Below are 22,431 nucleotides of genomic sequence, written 5' to 3' on the forward strand. Positions count from 1 at the left end.
GAAAAAGACTTAACATACTTTTATAGCTGGTAATCGCTTGACACTGGTAAAATGCAAGAACTATCGAAACTCCGGCCGAGTCCATACTAAATAGTTCTGTCTTTGTAGCATGGATATCTGATGAAAGTGTTTTTCCGCAGTGAAAATAAAAAAAGAAAATGGCAAATGATTACATATTTCTTCTGTCCTTTGTCGTTTTCACAAGCACAGCCTACTGACATGAAGGGAACATTACTGAAGAAATTATTATTAAATAGCTTTATTGTGGTAATTTGCCTAATTGTAGAACGTGTGTAATTCAAACACTGAATATTCCATTTAGAACCCATTACTGATATGCCATTATTCGTCCATTAGCTTCTTGAAAGGAACCTGCAGAAAGCATGTTCTGAGTGGTCTCTTTAACAATTTATGAAGTGAGCGCTGGGAAGCGCTTCACAGAGGATAGAGGTAAAATTTAATATTTAAAAAATTGCTTGTTCACCTCAATTGCACGTGTACAATCAATGACTGGCGGTACACAAGACTCGATACACAAGACTCACAATAGTCTTAATGAGCGATGTTATTAGTAATGAAAGACAGGGTAGGCTAGCCCTCTGTCTATTCAAGTCGCCCGACTTTTGTCATCAAGGATGTCTTTCTCTCTTTCAAACGGTCTATGTCAGATCAAGACGAGGAAGACAGGGCGGTGTTTGCGAGTTCAGCGCCAACTTTCTGTTCTATGCCAAAACGATAGAACAGTGCGCGCGCGGACAGGATTATGACACGTTGGATCTTTTTCACCTATGAGACAGATTGTTTGTTGAGGGAATTGGGCTATAGCCTACGCAGGACAATCATCGTGATCCAATGAGCAGGTTCTAACAAGGATTTCTCGGACTGACAACAATTATTGGCTTTGGCTTCGGCTTCATCGATAAATAAGATAAGAGACTCAGCTACTTGTGACGACGAACCATATCAGGTAGGTATGCAAGCGCATATAGTGCACTGAACCTCCTAAAGAGTGCAGAAGACAAATTATGTTGATGCAACGAGCATCTTGGTTTAAGGATGCTCGCATAAAATGATTTAAAATGTTTTCATACATCATGATCTTCACTGGGGTACGAAAGGTCAACACACAGTGCATTTAATTTAATACAGAGACAGCGTGAGTGTACTATGATTTTTCACACTGTGATTTTTCGCTGACGAACCCTATAGGGTTTCCCATTTGGCTCGGTGCTTGGATTTTGTCGGTGGTGACGGTGGTCCTGAGTTTTGGCGGTGCTGTTTTCTGACTCTGTGATTAGGAGTTACGACTGTTTGATTTCGTTTTATTTAGTAATAACCAGCCCTGGTCTAAAACAAATACCAAAAAGGTATGGCTGAACTATTTTGCCCTACGAAATATTGTCATCTGGTGTGATACATATTATACAGGGGGCAAATTTACAGTGTATTTCAGTAGCTCTGAACTGATCTAATTGGCAGGAATCTCAGAATTGAACTGAATTGAGACTGAATTGTATTATTGCGTTTAAATGATTCGCACATTTCTAAAGTAAACACATGTGACTTTAAGTGGAAACTTGTTTTCCGGAAGTTTGGAGGCGGAGTGATGACGAAAGCATTTCCCCCCCACAGCTTTCGAGTGGAGTATCATGGGAAGCCGGAGTCGTAGCTTTCTTCGGTGCCGAAAAAGAAGTCACTAGAAATAGTGCTGAAATAATCACTTTTGTTTCGTTGTCTGTCTGTACACCTTTATTAACTGAGTTGGATATCGGCTAAAGGGTATACTGCTGACAACATTGTTGACTTCACGCTTTCTTGAGCATCAGCAGACGGGGTCGGTTTAACTGAAGAGGCACACAGCTAATTAGCGTTAGCTTGCCAGTAGCAATTTAGCAATAACAGTCGTGAACGGTAACTCGCAAAGCAGGTGGGTAGGTAGCATTTGGGCCGTTCGGGTATTTGCACCGTGCCGGGTCAGACAGGATCCGTTCGTGAAACTTCGAGAATCGGCGTGCCAACGAGAATAACTGTTTAATAAGTTACAAACTCAGCGTTAACCATATAGGACGTTCTCAGACAAAGATTCTCCATCAGCTGTCAGGACCGTTTGAAAATATCTTACTTGTACGTTAATTTAAGTTCTTATTTATTTGCCGCTTATAACAACATCGGAGGAGCGCCAAAAGTGCAGAACTGCGTGTGCTCCTACTCAAGGAAGTGAACAGAAAGGAGGAATTAGGTAGCGGTATCACAATGAGTTACAAACCGATTGCACCCGCCCCTGCTGGATCCAACCACACTCCACCAGGTGAGTGACAATGAACTACAGCTTGCTCAAGTGCTGTAATTAGTGTTTTAATGTACTTTACAATCCCCCACTGACATTCAGAGATTGCCTAGACCTCGATGCGGGGCTAGGGAACCGGATGAAAGCAGGTCAGAGAGACGGATGAAGATGATAGGGGGAGGAGTCAAACGGGGCCGTGACCATCTGTCTCTCTCATTACATAAATGTGCTCGTTTTACTTGTACAGTATGCCCTGTACGGTACAGTGTGGCGCCCACTTAAAGTCCATTGAAATACCGCTGTCCCGCGCGAATGCTCGCATGCTGATGCTAGCACAGACTGTCAAGTTCTCTACGCTGTATCTAAACCATCTCTCAGTCAGCGGTCCCCAAAATTAGGCGAATACCAGTAATACACTTTTGTGCAAAACTCTCTCTCTCTCTCTCTCTCTCTCTCTCTCTCTCTGTCGTCCAGACTTTCTCACTCCCTAATTATTTCTCTCTCTCTCTCTCTCCCTCCCACAGGATCCTGTGGGTCGTCTCCATCATTGCCCTCGTCCTCAAACTTCAGGCCAGCTTTCAGTGATTTTGGTCCACCCTCCATGGGCTTCGTACCGGTAAATTGAACTTTGTTCTGAATGGAAGAGGGACCACTTGTTGTTGACCGTGGCTGACATTCTCTCCACACCCTCACGACCGGCCTGTGTTGACCAGTGTCCCACCCTGTCCCCGCGGTGCATACTGTCAATCAGGTGTCTGTGTCGTTGTGGGAAAGAGTCAAGCGAAAAAAAGTGCTTAACTCTTAGCGCGTCACTCTTAGCATGTGGCGATGTGATATAACAGACACTGCTATGTTGACTGGCCGCACACGCTGAAGGTGTGTGGCAGCCTGACAACACTGGCCGTTGTGCGTGAGAGAAACGCGTAAAATCGCGGATAAATTGGGTGATTTGAGTTGGGAGTAAAAGGAGGACGATTAAAACCAGAGCTTTGTACTAACACATATGTTAGAGACACAGCAGTGTGAAAATGGGACTCTGGTCCACAGTGACAGTCTGTCTGTCGTGTGGCACCCTTGGTTTGGACTGTCTGGTAAATAAAGCCTGTCGGTAGACACTGTGGGTAGACACCCTTGGTTTGGACTGTCTGGTAAATAAAGCCTGTCGGTAGACACTGTGGGTAGACACCCTTGGTTTGGACTGTCTGGTAAATAAAGCCTGTCGGTAGACACTGTGGGTAGGCTCCCTTGGTTTGGACTGTCTGGTAAATAAAGCCTGTCGGTAGACACTGTGGGTAGACACCCTTGGTTTGGACTGTCTGGTAAATAAAGCCTGTCGGTAGACACTGTGGGTAGGCACCCTTGGTTTGGACTGTCTGGTAAATAAAGCCTGTGGGTAGACACTTTCGTGATCCCTTCGTCTGTTCCCCCCACAGCCCGTAAAAGTATCCCAGGGTTCCACCTACAGCGAGCTGCTGTCAGTCATCGAGGAGATGGGCCGTGAGATCCGGCCGACCTATGCCGGGAGCAAGAGCGCCATGGAGAGGCTAAAGAGGGGTACTACAACAACAACAACAGCAAACACTTGCATGATATAACCACTGGAAACGCACGAGCTGGGAGTCTTAAACAGAGCAGATCCTGCAGTATAATGACTCTACACTTGACTTGACTTAAAGAGCCAAAGTTTGGCTGTTCATTTAGCCATTTCGGTCAGTGTAGATTAAAAAAAAACAGCATTGTTTACACAGTCTGTAAAGTAACTCAGTGTCAGTGCACCACCCCTCGTAGTCTTTTATCAGTCGATTGTTTACGTTCAGTTCCTCTTTTGAAGAGAGAGGGCAAAAGCAGAGAGACTGACAGGAAAAGAAAGAGCACTCTCCATCATCTTCTGCAGTCCACTGTTGGTTGTCAGCTACTTTTTTATCTTGTCTGTGGGGTCCAGGCCATATTTATAATCCATTAAACTCATACTACAATCAGAACAAGCCAACAGTCTGCCTTTGGAAAAGAGAGCTGTTCTCAGTATACCTCATAGTTGTCTTCCTCTACCACAACACACAGTCGCTCAACAGTATCTCACATACAGAGGGCAAATCACACAGTAATGTGTCACAAAACAAACAGTGTGGTGCTAATGCCAGGGAGGCGGGACTTAGCGCTGTCACTCAGTAAGTGGATTAGATGACAGGAGAATTCAGAGCCAATCAGGTGCAAGCCCACCAAGGCCCTTGACATGACAGCATTGTGTTCAAACATTAGTTGTGTTCAGACGTTGATTATTTGTAGAGGGTTTTGTTGTGGTTGTTTTATATTTATTTATCTGTGTCCTCTATTTGATTGACAGCGTACTGACATATATGGATAGGATAGTCCACATGAAGCATAAACACACACATATATGAGGGTTGTATAATTTCGTCGGTGTGACAGTCTACTCTCTGATCTCACCCAGCTCTGTGTTTTCTGTCATGCAGGTATCATTCACGCCCGGGCTCTCGTCAGAGAGTGTCTAGCAGAAACGGAAAGAAGCGCTCGTACATAACCTTCCCCCTGCGCCTCTCTGAGGTCTCACCCTCCCACCTGTCTCTCTCTCACACACACGCCCACTTGCTCTCGTGCTTTCTATTTCACTTACACACACACACACACACACAGCTGAATTCCAGGACTCACTCACACACTCATACACACATCAAGCTGAAATCCTGATTCATTCATACTCACACAAACACGCACGTGCGGAGTTCAACTCCTTGAACTCGCTCACACTCTTGCACACACACCTTCTCTCTTTCTCACACACACACACAGTGCTGATGCCCTCGTCCCTTTTATCTACCTTTTTCACACATAGTGCTGATGCAATTAGCACGGTAATTTTGTAAACCCAAATTTTTGCAGTTCTGTAATTAAATGAAAAAAAAAATCTGTTTAATAAAAGCCTGTTTTTAGTGGAAAAACATGTTTGGTTTCCTACATGTTCTGTGTGCATGTTTGTGTGCATGTGTGTGCGTGCGTGCGTGTGCGTATGTGTATGCGTGCGTGTGCGTGCGTGCGTGTATGTGTGCGTGTGCGTATGTATATGTGTATGTGCGTGCATGTGTGTGTGCGCGTGTGTGTGCGTGTGCGTATGTATGTGTGTGTGTGCGTGCGTGTATGTGTGCGTGTGCGTGCGTGTATGTGTGCGTGTGCGTATGTATGTGTGTGTGTGTGTGCGTGTGTGTATGTGTGCGTATGTATATGTGTGTGTGTGCGTATGTATATGTGTGTGTGCGTGTGCGTATGTATGTGTGTGTGTGCGTGTGCGTATGTATATGTGCATGTGCGTGCGTGTATGTGTGCGTATGTATATGTGTGTGTGTGCATATGTATATGTGTATGTGTGCGTGTGCGTGTGCGTGTGTGTGTGTGCGTGCATGTGCGTATGTATGTGTGCGTGTGTGTGTGCGTATGTGTGCGTGTGTGTGTGTGCGTATGTGTGCGTGCGTGTGTGTGTGTATGTATGTGTGCGTGTGTGTGTGTGCGTATGTGTGCGTGTGTGTGTGTGCGTATGTGTGCGTGTGTGTGTGTGCGTATGTGTGCGTGTGTGTGTGTGCGTATGTGTGCGTGTGTGTGTGTATGTGTGCGTGCGCGTATGTATGTGTGTGTGTGTGCGTATGTATGTGTGCGTGTGTGTGTGTATGTGTGCGTGTGTGTGCGTGTGTGTGTGTGTGTGCGTATGTATATGTGTGTGTGTGTGTGCGTGCGTGTGCGTATGTGTGTGTGTGCATGTGTGCGTGTGCGTGTGTGTGTGTGTGTGCGTGTGCGTGTGCGTGTGTGCGTATGTGTGTGTGTGTGTGCGTATGTATGTGTGCGTGTGTGTGTGTGTGTGTGTGTATGTGTGCGTGTGTGTGTGTGTGTGTGCATACGTGTGTAGACAGAGAGAAGCCACCAGTGCTTGTACTCAGAGATTCTTCTCTTTTATTTGGCTTCAGTCACGACGGATGAAGGACGGCCGACAGACAGCAAAATCAGATTATAATCCCATCTCTGTTTTAGTGACATGTATTCAAAAGGCATGTTTTTTTTAAAAAACAAAAGACAGATTCCATCAGAACAACACATTCATATAAGGCGTCTATACAGCTGTGGTAATTATGAATATTCATTTCATAACTGAATAAGTGACTACACGTTGACTTTTATGCTTGGCAGACGGGTAGCGTTACCTTCGGCTTTTTTTAATTTTTTTTTTTTCCGAAGTCGTTTTTCCGACGTCTTGACCCGTTTCTCTTGGACCCCAATAAACGCAGACCTACTGATGCCCAGCACTGCAGACTGACTGGGATCGTGGACAGTAAGTGGAATCAGATGTGAGAGCAATGAGAAAAAGCAGGTGTTTGCTGGATCCTGCGGGAATGCACCGTGACTGGCACTCTTCTGTGTCCAAAACTATTTCCACTGGGTTCTCTCTCTTTCTTTAAAACTGTCTGGTTGGCCGGGAAGTACATTAAAACAAACAGAACAGAAAAAAACAACAGCAACAAAAAAAAAAAAAAACATCTGGCTTTTTCCAACATGAAGTGACTTAGTCATTTGCTGACTGGATAATCCATGAAAATATACACGCATAAATATAAAGAATATCATAAAATAGTGATGTCTACAATGACAAAAATGAATAGGACAGGAAGAGCTATAATGGGGATCGCACTACGTATCAGGGTTAAAGAAAAACAAAAAATATATATATTTATATATATACACACACACATATATGGGAACACTAAGCTAGTGTGACGGCCGACTTTCCACTTGATTGTCTCTTACGACACATTGCGTCCGACTCTAAAAACTGTCACGAGTAAACAGTTCCTGTCTTCAAACGCAGCAGTCTGGGCAGACGTGTCCCGGCTGGGCGTGGTTTACACAACCAGAAGGACATGACACGGGGGGGTCGTGAACTGTGCTGGTGAGGTTGGTTTTGGTTGGCGGGGGGGGGGGTGGTGGTGAGGGGTGTGGGAGTCCTACGTTAACCAAAAGCGTGTGTATGTCAGAGAGGGGTTTGTGTAATTCAGAGTCAGCCAAAGCTGAAAAACTGCCTCCCTCCTCAGTAACGGCAGAAAAAAAAAAAAACGACCTTTTGATTCAGCCCTGCAAGAGAACAAAAAAAAAAAACGAGACAAAACTTCAGAAATACAGCTGAAATAATCTGCACTGAATCAAAAGAGGAAATCCACACGCCCAGAGACGAGCATAAAGAGTAGAGCTAACAGCATGTTTCAGATGAAGCTCTTCAGAAGCACCGACTCCTCTCATTTCAAAGTGTGTGGGGTATTTCTGCCCTGTAGGCTTTTAAAGAATATATATAACAGCCTAAGTGTTGGTTTCTGGGTTGCTGGCTGTTGTCTGGGGTCGACTGTCGGGCGTGTCTCCGGGCCATACTCACCGTGGTTGCCGTGGCGGGAGCATTGCCGCTGTAGCCGAACAGGTTCTTGTAGCGTCCTTTCTCCTCCTTCTGTTTCTCGCGGAGACGCTCCTCCAGGCCTCGCAGCTCCTTGGCCACGGAGGACGCCAGCGTGGGGTCCAGCTCCATCACTCTGGCAAAGTCCGCCCTGGCCTCCGCCTCGTTCCAGACGGCGGCGTGGGCTTTGCCGCGCTTGAAATACGCCTTCACGTTATCTGAGAGAGACGGAGAAAGAGGAAGACATCCTCACTGAGGGTCAAGTGTGGGTCACGCATGTGTAAACAAACGGTTCGGGTGTCGGACGGGCGGGTATTAATCCTTTTTTTACACGGTGGGTGTTATCTTTGTTTCCTGAAGAACGATCATTTAACGCTTCATACAAAGTATGTTCTGACAGACAGTGTCTCATCTCTAGGCCTGTACACTGATTAGAATATTTCTATTCAGGACTTGGCACAGGGATTATAATCTACAGGCTAAATTAAGTGTACGTGTCACCTCCAGGCCGGAAAGCCTTAGGGTCTCAAGCACTGGAATAAGGAAGCGCTGCTCTGAATGCAGTTTTTGACATGAGAGAAAGGACAAAACAGCCTTTGAAGGGGCAGCAGAAATGACCAGTTAGATTTAACCATCATGATAGTCTGTGTAAAATGAACCAGGGTCAGCACTATTAATACCCATCTGGTCTGAGCAGATCTGTTTGAGATGGCCTGTGGAAAAGGTTAAGGGTATCGTGTGTGGATTAGGCCTAAAATGACATAACTTGTGACTCACCTCCATACTTGTTGATGAGGGACGAGCAGTGGTCCAGAACCTCATAGTACTGACCCTGGATCAGTTTGCACTGGCAGTAGTTGAGTAGGAGCGGAGTGATCATCTGGTCCAGTTTAATCCAGTTCTCATCACCGGGACGCTCCTAACAGAAAAGAGAGAGGAACTCAGGTTTACCTAATCTCTCAGCTCAAACATTCTGCTTTCTGATTTACCTAATGCAACTTTTTCTGTCCTACACGCAGAATTTATGCATGTTCTTCAGAGAGAGAAATTCAAACTCCTATACTTGTCAGTGTTATTATTTTAGGCCCGTTGCATAATACCAACATCTCTGCTGTTTTGTTTCTCATTCTGCCAAAGTCTCTCTCAGGTCTTCTCTCTCTGTGACTTACCCTCACCATATTAGAGCAGTTACGTGGTGATTAACATTCAGCCTTGTTAAAACATTTGGAGAGGCCTGAGCTTGGGTTTGATTCGTTAAAACAGTAAAACCCACAGCGTATGTAGGCCTTTCCTCAGTGTCTGTATAAACACACCTGACAGAGCTACTCACAGACCTGCATCTGATCCGCAGTGTCATATGTCACACACATTAACACAAGCATACACATTAACACAAGCATACATGTATTAGTATGTATGTACGGTTGGAGCAAAAAAAACGACAACAACATAAACTGAGGCTCTGCAGGAAGATGTATGACCACAGCTGGCCCACATGGAAACAAAATGTCAACAGAACATTGAGAAATGACAATAACCATATGAATGTTCACTGTGGTTATGACAATAACCATATGAATGTTCACTGTGGTTATGACAATAACCATATCAATGTTCACTGTGGTTATGACAATAACCATATGAATGTTCACTGTGGTTACGACAATAACCATATGAATATTAACTGTGGTTATGCTTGCTGAGCCTGACCTTCATCTGTAGGTTTTTCAGGCAGGCGATGGCACTGTAGTATTTTTCGGCGGCTGCGGCGATATCTCCGCTCTTATAGAGCGCGTTCCCCTCTTCGTGGATCTGTGGCACAGCCTCCAGCTTCTCCTTGTCCGTCATGGCCCAGGTCTCCAACTGGAAAGACCCCGGGGGCAGAACCTACGGACGAGAGACGCAAATGAATTACCCCTCAACACGCCATCGCTGCAAAGCATTAGGAAAACCCCAGCGCCTGAAGGAACGCCACGCCATGCTGACCAGGAGTAAGGTCAGCGGAAACGTCCAGAAAAAAAAAAAAACACCAGACAGACAGGGGGTCAAAAAATCTGCCGTGCATTTGTCTGTGACATAAACACAAAGCATTCAGTTCAGCACTGTGCATTCAGTGACGAACTGTCACAGCACTGATTCAAACCATGCGAACGGGGTTTCCCAAAGCACCTCACAGGGGTCATCTACCGTATATTACACCACAGGTGCTGGTGTCTCACACTTATGTTGTTTACTTTCACACAAGTGGACAAGAGGAAAGCCGTCTACCGGTCATACAACAGTAATGCCCATTAACTGATGGCTTATTACCTCACTGTACACTTAGTTGTACTGAATAAGGATTCATCAAGGAGACAAAATGTAAACACAGGCTAGATCTCCTAGCAGACCCTTCAGCACAGCCACATCTCATATGAAGGAACCCATCAGGGTGACGACCCAGCGGCTGTCCTCTTACCTCTAGCAGCTCTATGGTGAAGACCAGCGGCTGGGGATTGGCCTGGAGCTGGTCCAGGTCGGCGTGGCCCAGAGAGTGGTGAGAGTGGATCTGGGCGATGCCACAGCAGTGCCTCTGTCCCTCCAGCGGGTCTTTCCCCACGCTGATGTTCCGCAGAGACTGGGAGACCAGCGGGTACAGAGCCGTGTGCTAAAGGGACACAGGGTCAGGAAGACACTCACGGTCAGGACACTCGAGGCCGTTTCGGCCAGGAATACGAGATGAATTCAGTTCAATGCAGTCCTTTTGTTGTCAACGGCAGTTTATGAATTTGACATGAATTTGTGCAGCACTGAAATCTGATGAGGTCCTGAAAGTCAGGACAGGAGACCAAAAAAAAAAAAGAAAGAAGGATCTCTTTAATGCTACAAATACTCAGATTTAGTTCAGATTTATCTGGAGAAGGAGTTAGCAGCCATAACAGTGAAATGATTAATTCTGTTATCTTTGGTTCATGCCATAATTTAGAGCCAGCAACTGAAAGGTCATGGGTTTGTGTTAAACAACGAACTATGTACTGATGGGCGTTAAAGTTTCTCACGCTTTTTCCATTGTAGGTTGGCCTATGAGGAGTTAAGTGCATTCTCTTTGATCTGTGCAAGGCCGATCCACTGTTCTTTTCATTACATTCTTCACCTGCCTATGACATAAGGACTGAAGGCCAAAACTCCGCCTCCCCACAGACCTTGACGTCACAGGTGAATTCTGCGACCTCGCCCTCCCTCATGGTGATGACCACGCGCTCCCATACGGCCAGTTTAAACTTCTTGCCCAGGATGAGCTCCATGGGCTTGCTCCGCCCACCCATCGTCCGGGAGTCGTCCAGCACCGCCCCATCGCACAGGCTGGTGCGGTAATGAAACCTCACCTGGGAGTGGAGAGAATTTCCATCAGTGACAGGGCATCCATTCATTCTGCGATTCAGCACTATCCGTGTCCCAGTATCACAGTTACCACATATCAGTATACCTAACCCTATACATACACCATCTGACACATGCTCTGCACATAAACCTTACAGCTTCTTCCACACACACTGTTCCTGATCCAATACATCACACACATACACAGCCTGACACAATAGACAATCCTGCAGTCAGCCCAACATACAATAACCACTGTGAATGAAATGCCCACCTTTGATTAAATTTAACTTGGCACTGGCCCACCTATTGCCCTTACAATTCTGTCACAGTGTCACAGTAGATGCTTGACTTATTTTCAATACACGGCTGTCTTCTCTTTTCCCTCCATAAACGTTTTTGTAAGATCTTTTTAAAACATATAGTATTTAGTGAGTATATTTGAGACCTGGCTGAGGGCAATGTTTTGTGAGTCTTTTAAGTGAGTCTTTTGTGAATCTTTAAGTGAGCCCGTAGCGAACACACTTTCCCATAGATCACCGAGACACTGATAAACAAGCTGTGAGCAATACTACAGACAACGCAAGTCATCGCTAAAGCAACCCGTTACAATTCCATTGCAACGAGAATCTTACATTCCTTTTCTCGAGCTGGACTAACCGAACGACATCATAAGAGTAAACGGCACCGACGATTTCAGATGAGCGGTTGATAATCGCTGTGTCAAGACACCGAAGTGTTAGCCACCCGTAATGGTCACGAAGACCGTACATGCACAGTTCAGCTAACCTGCTAGTTCTCCGCTCTTCTCCAAATGACTCATTCCAGTGTCAATCAAGAAACCAGCCCAATTACACATCAAGGTGCGTGACGATTGACATAAATTTTAACCAATAACAACGAAGACAGCTCATGCAAACGAGTTTCTATTTAATTGACAGCTACATTACCCAATGATTGGGACGAACGTACAATATAAGCCAATCACAAGACATGAAAACAATCATCCTGTTTAAAGAAACCGCCCTCTTCTTTTACCAGCATCAAATGTCTAACCTAGCTAGCCAGATTGCTAAATCCTTACCAAATCTGAATTTATTATCCAGTCACAGCACAGTTCATTCGTATGAGCCAGTGTCTGTACATTTCGAGAAATCATTCCCTCGTCGCACGAAAGTTAAAGGATAGCAAAATAGTATATGTCTAGCTAGTTAGTTTAGTCAGCCTTAACAATTTGGTAGCTACATTAGCCAACCACACCAGGCGATTGTTCTTCATATAAATTAACGCAGAAAACTACCTGTAAATATATGTCGTTACCTTTGTTCCATCTGGAAAGGTTGAGAGCTCTCCACGTCCAGGAGCGATCACTTTTTTCTGAATACCCTCCGCATTAAGCTTGACTGCTGTTTCCTCCATCCTAGTCTGAAGGCTCAAGCAGTCAGTTTAACTGGAAGTGGAGGGCGTTTATGCACCAGCGACTTCGGAAAACTTCGAGAAAGATCGGAATTTCCGACCGAGAAGTATACCACCGAGTTTGCGTCATCGCCCCTAAAATCCCGACAGTTTTATCATTGTTATTGCTTTGCTACATTGTTCTGATTCCTCCAACACCGCCGCATTTTAAATGCGTATGCAAACGCTTTACTTAAAAGATTTGGGAATATGTTTATTGTGTGATACAATGAACTGTAAGATGTGAACCACATAGGCCCAACCGGACAATATAAAAATAGGAATAATACAGCTGTTATCCTGACAGTTAATTTGTCACAATTTGGGTAAACTGTTGTTAGTAGGATATTTTCAAACTTCCATCTCTTCGTTTTGTTATTCAGTTTGTAGAAAATGTCTTTACTTTATAGCTATCACAGCTCGACCGCCCAGTCAGTCTTTATCCTTAGGCTAGAGCAACAGCAAAGTTTAACAGAACATTTTCAACTCCACCCTAATATATTAAGTTACAAATCTTGTTTGTTTGATACTGAGATACAAATAAAACAGTTTTGGACAAGCCCACGTTGGAAAAAATACATTGCGCAATGAAAACCGCCCTTTTTATTGCTGGTATTTCTTCCATAACTTGGGCGTGCTGATACCAATGACACAACACGCCAGTCTGCCTCCAGCATTCCCGTGCAGGAGACTCCCAGCATCGCCACCCAGGCCCAGATCGTCCTCCTTCTCGTGAACAACCACAGACCTCCCGAGCACCGACAAGCCTCCGTAGAGCGTGGCACTAGAATCCAAGGACTGACGGATTTTTCCGTTTCGAGGGATAAAATTCCCGAAGTCCCCGGGATGGTTTGGGTGGTTCACGCCAAATGGATTGTAATGACCACCAGTAGAGGTGCAGCCCTCACTCAGGTCACCATACTGGTGGATGTGGATAGCACGGGGCTGGACATCGGAGTCCTGGAAACCATGAAGTCTGAAAGACACCCTGAGCTTTTTGCTTGCACCCTCTTGTTTGAAAAGCACCTGCCCGTATATTCGAGGCATGCCAGGTGTCAGCTGGGAGTTGGGTCGCATTTTGCAGGTAGCATAGAGAGATCCGCCGAATTCTTGATGTTCTGGTGGATGAGCTTGAGTTGACCGTTGGTCACCGAGGTGCACGTGGAGACTAAATAATATAGCCACCAGCAACAGGGAACTGTGATAGCTCTTCATTTTGCCTTCCCTACAAGACAAATGAAAAGTCTAACAGGACTGTGACTGTTCACTGTGCAAGCACTCCTAAATTGATATGTTCTAGATTGGTTCAGTCTTTGGCATCCACACCCTCTACTTTGGATCACACCGTTTTAAACTCTGTTCTCCTACACTGTTTACAGAAACTGCATGAGAGCTTAAAAAGTGCCAGCAACTGTAAGACGTGTTTTAAGAGAAAATGTAACAACATCGACAATTTAAAAAAATATATATAATTATTAAAGAAATACATTTTGAAAAATTGTGGTTCAAGAAATAATTTTATAAGAGAGCTAATCTTTTTTTGTTTGTTTGTTTCTGCTCCGTAAAGACACTACCTTAGACCTTACCGTTTGGCTACAGTGCGTCATTCAGTCCCCAAAACTTAGGCAATTCATTTTTGTACACAAATGCAAGATGGGTTCAGCTGTTTCTCGCGTAGATGACAGTTATAACATATCACATCTGTTGTTAAAAAAGAAACCGCGTGCTACTATGTCAAGTAAGAGAAAAGAACATTCCCCGTAATATTCTGATGATACGTATCAAAAAATGATACTTGATACTTGATACTTGATATGAAACGCTTGGAATGACCGACAAAACGTGAGAGCTCTTTTAAGCAAATCAGTGCAAAGCTTTTGTGAAATGCTGGCCTACCTTCAAAGGAATTGACTTTCCCCAGATGTATGTTGCAGGCTGATGTGAGGAAAATGATTTAGAGGCTGCCTAGTTATTTAAAGTTGGGATGTCAACGCCCCTTTTGTTCCTGACTTTCATAACCGAATGGCGGAAATAATAAAGGCGTAGGATCAGCCTACTGAGTGCGAAGGTAATTCGCTATGCACGCGAGAAGTAAGAGTCTGAAAACTGTCGTTATTTTGTCCGAAAGTTTTACTCATGGGGATTCCGTTCCTCACGTCAAGGAGGTAAAGCACTACAGGACTACAACAGAGTATCTCCCCTAGACAAATACATGTTGCTATTCAGAATATTAAATGCTATAGAAATGACAATTCTTTGCCTTTGTCAGGTGGTTATGACAGAATCTTTGCAACATCACCAGCAGCCTAGAGACGATCCGTTATCAATTCTTAATGTGATAGCATTGGATCGGAAAGTTTTTGGACGTCTACTTCATACCAGTATGCTCTGTACACAGTCAAACTACAAATGGTGAGCAATATGTTTTTGAAAGAGGTTATACAATAGAAGACGCATTGAAGATGAGGGGGAAAAAAAGAGCTGACAGACACAAAACTGTTCATTTGACATGCAATCCTCTTTTTAGGGGCCACGAGTCCGCATTTTACTGACTCCGTGGGCTGCTAATAACGGGGTTATTCAGGATTTCAGGAACGCTTGTCACAACTGGTTCGTGTTGTGGATTGAATTGGATTTGACTGGGGATTCACGGGTAGGCCAAGGTTTTGGTGGTTTACTCTGGGACAGGGTATATCAACATTTTAAAGCTACTGGAAACTCGACAGTTACCCCTGTCCATCATTTGTTGGCATGGCTTCCTCTTGCTGACATGGTTTCATCTGCCATTCGCTCAGTTTTTCCTCCTGAATCCTGAACGTTCCACTGCATTCACCCCACCTCTGTGATAGACTGTTCAGGGCAATCCCCGGAATGCCCTGAACCGCAGATATTCAGCATGGAAAGCGTAGACAGAAAAATCTTTATTTAAACATGGATTTGATTGAATGGATTGAATTTGCAAAGATTCAAACATTTTACTTTGCTTTTTTTTTTTCTTAAACATGTCACACAGAAAATGTAACAATATTAAGATCAGTTATAAAATCACCTTTAGAAATACCTTGTAAAGCATGTCCACATGTTGATATTTTTCAGTTCAGTTTGTGGTAGAATAACGATAATGTGTCCATTCATTCATTCATGCATTCATTTTCAAAGCCGCTTATCCTAATTAGGGTCGCGGGGGTGCCTATCCCAGCGCTCATCGGGAGAAAGGCGGGGAAACATCCCGGACAAGCCATCGCAGGGCATGATAATGTATGATTATGATAATTATGATAATGTGTATCTGCCTAATCAGAAGCACAGAAATGAAGGGCTTTGGTAGAGATTATAATGTGAACATGTGAGTTTTTGATGTTGTGGACATTTTTGAAAGTTTTTTCCAACCATTTCAAAAGTCACCTTAAAATGTTACTTCAACACCGGTTTTTATGAACGTTTTTTTTTTCAGCTCATTCTACCTTTTTCTTTTTGTTGTTGTTATTATTATTATTGACTAATAGGTTTTTGCACAACCTAAAGTAAAGATATCAAATTTAAAACTATTAGTAAGTCAGTCCTCTCAAAAGACAATGCTATATCCACTCTGACGGCTGGGTGGCAGTATTGTCTAATTTTAAAGCACTGGAAGTCTCTCAAATCCTCAGCCCTGAGGGAAAAAATCAAATGAACGGTAAAGTCGATAACAACTAAACAACCAGTTAGCAGAAAAATAAGATGAAAATAACGCAGGGACTATGTGAGGTGCTTTAAGTTTCCTGTCTTTACTATATGAAATCCTCGTAACAAACTAAGAGCGGCCTCTTTCCCTCGTTAGAATTTCTCTAGCACCCATCGTCTCATTGTTTTTTTTGGTTTTTTTGATAACTTCAATCTCTCATGTTCAGTGAGTGCTCACTTTTGGCAAATCTATAGTGGAACTGTGCCATTACAGATTATGAATTCTGCGTTCTGATTGGCTGTCAACGTTCGACTCGGCTGTGGACCAACGCAGGCTTCTGTGTCACTCTGCAGAGGTCGTATCACCTCAGTCAGTCTCCTTAATCAACATTATGCCTCAGTCCTCAGAACTGTATTCTGGGTGATGGACTCCTTCCATACCCCCAAGTATTACCACTGGCTGATAAATTTGAACTTCAGTTGGTCTCTGCTACCGTTTAAAACAGTAGGTAACAGTATCATTTTGTTAAGGGCAGTGTTTTTTCTTACCTTACACTAAAATTGAATGAGTTGACAGGCTGGGTTTTTTTTTTTTTTTAGACAGTTGCGTGTGGCAGTGCTCCTCTGCCTCAGTCTTTCTTTGTGGTTTTCAACCCCCCATGTTGGCCTTCAGAGTGCACAGACAACCACATGTCTGTTCCAACACACGGTGAGTCACCAACCGCTTCTTTTCACCAGACCACGGAGAACTTTTCCAGGAAGCCATAACAGAGGCTCACAGGGGCTTCACACAGGGGCTCACCCTGTGCTCCCCAAATCTGCCCACCACTAATTTGGCACCCTGACCAATCAATGGACCCACTGTTACCATGACAGGGATTGGATCCCCTAACAAATATCGGCAGTTGTGTTCTTATGTTGTGTTCTTTTCAATACACGGTTGCCTGCTCTTTTCCCTCCATAAACGTTTTTGTAAGATCTTTTTAAAACATATAGTATTTAGTGAGTATATCTAAGACCTGGCTGAGGCCAATGTTATGTGTTAACAAGGGCAATGTGCTCTTAAAACAATGTCTTGTTACAAGTATACGTTTGCCTACAACAGTTTTAGAAACACTGGTGCAGTTATAAACACGACAGTCCTCAGATTCAAAAATGTCGTAGGATACATATTTCAAGTTACTGGGTAAAAAGTGTGCTCTTAATGTTAAAATAGGTGGCCTTCAGAGTGCACGGACGACCACATGTCCCTTCCAACACACCGTGAGTCACCAACCGCTTCTTTTCACCAGATCACAGAGAACTTTTCCAGGAAGCCATAACAGAGGCTCACAGGGGCTTACCCTGGGGCTCACCCTGTGCTCCCCAAATCTGCCCACCACTAATTTGGCACCCTGATCAATCAATGGACCCACTGTTACCATGACGGCGATTGGATCCCCTAACAAACATTGGCAGTTGTGTTCTTATGGACATCCATCTAAGCTGCAGGCACCGGAGAGATGCAGATTCGAACCTATGACCATGCGGTGATTAGCGCTTTCTTTGCCGTACCACCTGAGTGCCCAAATCCGTCATTATTTTAAAAGTGATTTTTCCATTTTGGTCTCTGCTGGCTAAACGTGTACTTTCACAATATCATTTGGTCGAATTCATTTTTTTAACATTTCTTCTCGTTGACGAAAGCAGATTTGATCAGTTTTGTTGAGGTCAAGAGTTTGTTTGATGTTAGCCCCTAGAGAGATGACCGTGCTGGTTTTAAAACTTTGCGGAATCTCCTTTTTCCAAGGTGAACTGGTTTACTTTCATAAGTGGGTCTCTGTGTAAAAGTGTAGGAATCTTAGAAGACTTGATCTTACAAACATAGAAACCCGAGTTCTAACTGTTATGGCAGTTTACTTCAGCCCTCCAATGGGTCTGAACCATACGATATAACTCTCTGAGGTATGTACCAAACTTAGTGTCTCAGTGCTGGATAGAGTGAGAGGAGACCGGTGTTGAATTTGGGGGGTTTAGAGTACAGAGGTCTGTGCCAGCAGGCCTCTATAAGGGACAGGTGGTGCTAGACGTGACCAGATGATGGTGCTGAAGCTCCTGAAACACGTTCTCTGATGTTCTGAAAGAGAGTTTGGGTCAGAGCTCAAGGCAGATCTGATGGGTTTTAATCGTTACTGAGCCTCAAAAACAGAGAGGCTGGGAACTTCTTGAGCCAGCATCCACTTCCCTCGTCCGTCACGTTGTCCACGTACTGACATATGTGACACACTGGTTAAATGACCAAGGACAAGTGGTACAGTGTAGAGTGCAAACTTTCACAAGCTGTAGGTTAATGATGTACAGACCAGGTCTGAAGTACATTATCTTACATGTTACAGAACAGTAATGACTGAACAGTTTTCTGTTAACACTGCACTGAAACCTGAGAGGGAACTAAAGGAGACTAAAACAAATTTAAACGGTTCAGCAAAGCTTGGTTAACCATCAAGGCCTTCCCCAAAACCAGCATCTTGACCTTGTGCTCATGTGTTTGTTCAGTGCTGGGATGGAAACATTGGACATGTTGCAGATGAATTTGGACTTGAAGAATTCTCACCCTTCGAGGTTTCTTCTATTCCAGTGTCAGTACCCGATTCCTTTCGAGAATGATCTAGACTGTTACAATACTATCAGTGGGACACGTGTCCATCTTCAAAGGTCCAATGTTACCATCGATATTTATAAACATGGTTCAATCTCTCATTTTATTTCTGCGGATTTTAGCTGTTTTGGTTGGCACCTGACAAATGAAACACACCATTTAAAACATATAACCAAACATGTTATTTTATTGTCTTAAAAAGGAAGTAACACAACCTCCCAACTGGGTTTATCACATACACTAGAACAACAGTTAAACACCATTACTACACAAATAGGGACTTCTTTCTCAAATATTATAGACATTACAAAAAAGATCCCTCATATCTTTCAGATTTTCTTTTCAAAGTTATTGTACTAAGGATGACAGATCAATCTCATATACAGTAATGACACTGTACACTGTCCCCATCTAGAAACAATGTTGTCTTGACTTCTGCTCTAAAATCCATAATGTTAAGGGAAGACATTTCATGGACTTGTCATTTTTATTTCATATGAAATATTTTACAATATAAACAAACACATCCTTCTTGGATGGACTTTACAGCAACCAGAGGCCAGGCTATTCAGTGCAAACATGTTTATACAAGGCAGTCCTGGCTGCACTGCTCCCTTTTGACTTTCAAAAAAGCTAAAACAAGAACAGAAAAAAGGTTTTACCAAATGTAGAGAGAGAGAGAGAGAGCCAAAGAGTGAGAGAAAGAGAGCCAGAGAGAGAGAGAGGGAGAGAGAGAGAGAGAGAGAGAGAGAGAAAGAGAAGAAATTTTTTCCACAATGCGACGGGAATTGGAAAAAATGCATCCTGGGACGGAGTCCTGTCGACCAACAGTAGATGGTTAGTTAGCGTGAAACTCGATTTTTTTTTTTTTTGTAACTTTAAACTGCCGTGAAACCACTTTTGAAATTCCGTAATGAGGAAACGCCTACGGTTTTGAGGAAAACTCATCTCAGACGGGGATGTCTGTGGAATGAGCCACGTCGAGGGCAGCAGACACAGGGGGAAACTGAAGGACCTCGAACTCGATCCCAAATATTACTGAGGGATTGAGCACTGCTCATGTCAGTTATCAGACAGCACGTCTGACTGGGTCAGCGCCGTGCACCAAATTCTTAAAACGCACTCATGTCTCTTCCATCCACTACTAACATTACATACAATGGGCATTTATGGTCCGAGACTTGGTTGTCTGGACATAAATAAAGTCTTCTCATTTTTTGGAGAAATGTAATTTTTTTTTTTTTTTTTATCATGTGTTCCATTTTAAGGTTCTCGCTCATACCAGAGTGCAAAAGACAAAAACATTTCAACTTTTCAGTTTACATTCTCGCTCACACTAAGGCGTTTTGGTAACTTTGTCACCATCATTACCAAACGCATTTCTCACTCTTACAGCATAAGGACCTTCTAGTAAAACTTTCCTTAAGAATTATACAGGGAGCTAATGCCAATGCTATTAATGCCACAGCCAGCAGGGCCACAATAAAGCAGCAGAAAGGTCCTCTTTCATACAGCCCTCTGCAAGCCTGTTTCCTCAGGACTTCCTTAGGATGTAAATCAACCTCACTGAAGACAATTAGGCCTGCATGGCACAGGTTTATACTAGAAATCTAATGTATTTAATCGCTAATTATATAAGGAGAAGTGATTTACCCTTTGACTATGGACGTGTGTTACATGAGTGGTCGTTTGTCTCCGTCTAGATGCATTTTGATGAAGTGTAGTATTACAGCAATCCACCGCACTAAATATCTGTGATCCAGACACTTAGATGAATACCCATGCACAAAACGACAGCAGTAAACAAAAACAAATGCAACATCGCCTGCAAAATAAAACAAAATGACAAACAAAAACAAAAAGCAAAACAAACAAACAAACAAACAAACTAAAAAAGAGAACAGTATCCCAGTTTGTCGATAATGCGGCGTTTGACGAGGATTGTTACAGCAACTCGTAAAGAAGTAAAAGACACACTGCTGTCAGAGAAAACAGAGCAATTTGAGTTCGAAACTACAGCACTTGATACTGATTCTTTAGAGGAGTCCTCTTAGTTACAATGTCCAGCACTCCATGTTAACATTCACAGAGTAGAGGCCAACATCACTGTGCTCCACAGGCAAAGAATGCTTATCTGTACATGTCCTTATCTTGCCATGACACAGGTGGTGGAGGTAGCTAGTTATGTGTATGTATGTGGGACTGTATATGTGTGTGTGTGTGTGTGTGAGTGTAAGAGACAATGAGACTGTTGAGTGTGCTTGTGTTTTTGTGTGTGTTTATGTGTGTGTTGGTGTGTGTGTTGGTGTGTGTGTGTGTGTGTGTGTGTGTGTGTGTGTGTGTGTGCGTGAGAGAGAGAGAAATAGAGGAAAAAGAGAGAGAGAAAGACAGTGAGCTAAAGGTGGATACTTTCTTCAAAAAAAAAAAAGAAAAAGAAAAAGAAAAAAAAAAAACTATGAAAGCCTCTTTAACAATGAACGTGTTTGCTCGATTGGTGATGACGAAAGCAACGAGTGGAACTATGGGAGAATTCTCAGCAGGGATAGCACCAGGGGACGTGTAAAAAGTTCCACCTCTCTTCCCCGCCCCAAAACCGTCAGACACAGTCACGACATCCATCTACCCAGGCCACCGTCAGGACGGAGAAGTCACGACAACCCATTTCCCATTCAAATTCAGGGCACAGCACGAAAAACTGAAACACTGTTCATCTTTTCCCATTTTCAAAGCACAAGGTTGAATATCTGAGACCTTAAAAGACAGGCAGCTGAAGCTAAAGGATCCATATTTTGAATCCAGACCTGCTGAGATATTACTTGTTGCTTTTAGTGGTTGACTGGGAGCTAAACCCAGAAGGTCGCAGGTTCAAACCCTCCCCGGGGTAGAGTGAAGCTCAAGGCTTACTTCTCAAGCAGCTCTACAAATCTGATCCGGGGTTGTGATCGGAGAAGCAAAATTTATTTCAAACTCATTTAAATCTTCCCTTACATACATTAACCCTGCATGATTGCTTTGTTACGTGCACCCTGGACAGGGAGAGCTGACAGGTTTATCAGAGCTAAGCTTTGGATAGCTACCCATTACAGAGCAAACTTCTACTGAAGATCATGAGGGGGGGGGTGGTTTTCATTTTCAAACTGGAAAGGGAAGGGGGGGGGGTGGGCCAGAAGCTGGAAATCCTGTGCATACCCTCTTACTCAGAACCCATCTCTGTGGATTAAACCAAACGCAAGTCAATAAAGCATTTCACTGAAAACAAAACGAAAAACGAAAAACGAAAAACGAAACAAAACAAAATCAAACAAAACAAACTCACAGCAGCAGCAGCGGGGTCTGGGTCGGGACCGACCGGGGGGGGGGGCCGGAACCCGTCCCCCCGGGTTTCCGTTCGAGACCCGGCAAAGAGGGGCGGGAGATTGTTCCAAACGTTACCATGGCGCCCAAACAAACAAACAAAAAAAAAGAGCCCCGCCTACGCAACACCGTGTGACACCTGCCTTTCTCTCCGCCAAACCACACTGAAGACGAGCATGTTTCCAAACTGACAGACATTCGCAAATATCCTGGTCTGTGAGAACTCGTTCA

At 43.9% G+C, this 22,431-nt stretch overlaps 4 protein-coding genes across 4 annotated transcripts in view; 1 reads left to right on the plus strand and 3 right to left on the minus strand.

Annotated features, from left to right (window-relative positions):
- Window positions 1–22,431, minus strand: part of LOC115823847 (NACHT, LRR and PYD domains-containing protein 3-like) — a 704,547-nt gene that overhangs the window by 338,046 nt on the left and 344,070 nt on the right. The gene's annotated exons all lie outside the window — the stretch shown is intronic.
- cdk2ap2 (cyclin dependent kinase 2 associated protein 2) lies at window positions 1,651–5,217 on the plus strand. Its single transcript, XM_030788351.1, has 4 exons — window positions 1,651–2,308; window positions 2,812–2,903; window positions 3,721–3,841; window positions 4,762–5,217. Exons 1-4 carry the CDS (start codon window positions 2,254–2,256, stop codon window positions 4,827–4,829), a joined length of 336 nt encoding a protein of 111 aa, XP_030644211.1. The 5' UTR covers window positions 1,651–2,253; the 3' UTR covers window positions 4,830–5,217.
- aip (aryl hydrocarbon receptor interacting protein) lies at window positions 7,303–12,542 on the minus strand. The gene is made up of 7 exons (XM_030788344.1): window positions 12,411–12,542; window positions 10,913–11,095; window positions 10,189–10,377; window positions 9,441–9,617; window positions 8,508–8,649; window positions 7,716–7,948; window positions 7,303–7,420 (listed from the first exon to the last, which is right to left on the minus strand). The coding sequence occupies exons 1-7, from the start codon at window positions 12,507–12,509 to the stop codon at window positions 7,415–7,417; spliced, it is 1,029 nt and encodes a 342-aa protein (XP_030644204.1). The 5' UTR covers window positions 12,510–12,542; the 3' UTR covers window positions 7,303–7,414.
- Window positions 13,149–13,760, minus strand: sod3b (superoxide dismutase 3, extracellular b). The gene has a single exon (XM_030788231.1). The coding sequence runs from the start codon at window positions 13,758–13,760 to the stop codon at window positions 13,149–13,151; it is 612 nt and encodes a 203-aa protein (XP_030644091.1).

This window comes from Chanos chanos, chromosome 11 (assembly GCF_902362185.1).
Source record: "Chanos chanos chromosome 11, fChaCha1.1, whole genome shotgun sequence".
Taxonomy (NCBI): Eukaryota; Metazoa; Chordata; class Actinopteri; order Gonorynchiformes; family Chanidae; genus Chanos; species Chanos chanos.

Excerpts from the sequence above, each read along its gene's own strand:
- cdk2ap2 (XM_030788351.1), top strand. The coding sequence starts at position 2,254 with ATGAGTTACAAACCGATTGCACCCGCCCCTGCTGGATCCAACCACACT. Across the intron at positions 2,904-3,720 it reads CCTCCATGGGCTTCGTACCG|CCCGTAAAAGTATCCCAGGG; the intron begins GTAAATTGAACT and ends TTCCCCCCACAG. Across the intron at positions 3,842-4,761 it reads CATGGAGAGGCTAAAGAGGG|GTATCATTCACGCCCGGGCT; the intron begins GTACTACAACAA and ends TCTGTCATGCAG.
- aip (XM_030788344.1), bottom strand. The coding sequence starts at position 12,509 with ATGGAGGAAACAGCAGTCAAGCTTAATGCGGAGGGTATTCAGAAAAAA. Across the intron at positions 9,618-10,188 it reads TCACCATAGAGCTGCTAGAG|GTTCTGCCCCCGGGGTCTTT; the intron begins GTAAGAGGACAG and ends TCTCGTCCGTAG. Across the intron at positions 8,650-9,440 it reads TGAAAAACCTACAGATGAAG|GAGCGTCCCGGTGATGAGAA; the intron begins GTCAGGCTCAGC and ends CTTTTCTGTTAG.
- sod3b (XM_030788231.1), bottom strand. The coding sequence starts at position 13,760 with ATGAAGAGCTATCACAGTTCCCTGTTGCTGGTGGCTATATTATTTAGT.